At 51.6% G+C, this 1341-nt stretch overlaps 1 protein-coding gene across 1 annotated transcript; it reads right to left on the bottom strand.

The window, feature by feature from the left end:
* Nucleotides 1-6: 6 nt before the first annotated feature.
* LOC130588309 (3 beta-hydroxysteroid dehydrogenase type 7-like) lies at nucleotides 7-1260 on the bottom strand (the record flags this gene model as incomplete). The annotated part of the gene is made up of 1 exon (XM_057389248.1): nucleotides 7-1260. A coding segment is annotated over one exon (579 nt), but the record flags the coding sequence as incomplete, so codon positions are not given.
* Nucleotides 1261-1341: the final 81 nt, after the last annotated feature.

Genomic DNA, 1341 nt, shown 5'->3' with positions numbered 1-1341 from the left:
TTCAGGATCGGGATTAGACCCAAATTTCGCTCCAAATCTCCAAAATTTCAACCCCAAACCCCAAATTTTGCTCCAAATCCACCCGACATCAGAATCACACCCAAATCCCGGCATGGATTCTGTTCAGGATCGGGATCAGACACAAATCCTGGCCTGGATTTCATTTCAGGATCGGGATCACACACAAATCCTGGTCCAGATTTTATTCAGGATCGGGATCACACCTAAATCCTGGCCTGGATTTCATCATGTACTGAAATCAAAGACAAATCCTGGCCTGGATCCACTTCAGGATTGGGGTCACACCCAAATCCCGGCCTGGATCCACTTCAGGATCAGGATCACACCTAAATCCCGGCCTGGACTTCATTTCAGGATTGGGATCACACCCAAATCCCGGCCTTGCTTCATTTCAGGATTGGGATCACACCGAAATCCCGGCCTGGATTCTCCTCAGGATCAGGATCACACCCAAATCCCGGCCTGGATTTCATCATGGACTGGAATTAAAGGCAAATCTCGACCCCAAATCCACCTGAGATCAGGATCAGACACAAATCCCGGCTTGGATTCCTTTCAGGATCAGGATTAGACCCAAATTTTGCTCCAAATCTCCAAAATTTCAACCCCAAACCCCAAATTTTGCTCCAAATCCCCCAAATTTTGCTCCCAAATCCATTTTCAGGCCCCGTCCAGGCTCCGGGCCCACCTTTGGGTCCTCTCCCGCGCCTCCTCCCACCCATAAATCGGCCGATAACCGAATCGCCGCTCGGCCTTGCGGCTGCTGACGGTGAAGGGCGTGGCCGCCACCGCCCAGGTGTAGGGGTTGAGCAGGGGGGCGAATTTGGGGCCCAGGAGCCCCCGGAGGGCCCCGTTGAGCCGGGCCAGGAACCCCAAAAGGGCCGGGGGGATTCGGGGACCCCCCGAGCGCAGCCCCAAAAGGAGGAGGTTGAAATCCTCGTAGGGGACGCGGGGGGAGGAGTCGTAGCAGAAGAAGGCGTGGCCGGCGACGGAGGAGGGGCGGAGCAAAGCGGCGCGGGCGGCCTCCAGGTGCATCCAGGCCACGTTTCCTGGAAAAAAAATTGGGAAAATTTGGAGAAAAATGCGATTTTTTAAAAAAAGTTGGGGTTTTAAGGAAAAATTGGGGATTTTTTGGGAGTTTTGGGGGATTTTAGGGGGAAAATTAAAGGATTTTGGGAGAATTTTTGGATGAAATTCAGAGATTTTGAAGGCATTTGAGGGAGATTTGGGGATTTTGAGGGAAATTCAGGATTTTTGGGGGAATTTAGAGATTTTGAGAGAAAAATTGGGATTTGGGGGAAATTTGGGGGTTTTTAGGGA

Source organism: Malurus melanocephalus, unplaced genomic scaffold, assembly GCF_030028575.1.
Source record: "Malurus melanocephalus ecotype Western Australia unplaced genomic scaffold, MMel_1.1 scaffold_4304, whole genome shotgun sequence".
NCBI classification, from domain to species: Eukaryota; Metazoa; Chordata; class Aves; order Passeriformes; family Maluridae; genus Malurus; species Malurus melanocephalus.
This window is presented reverse-complemented; position numbering and strand designations above follow the sequence as displayed.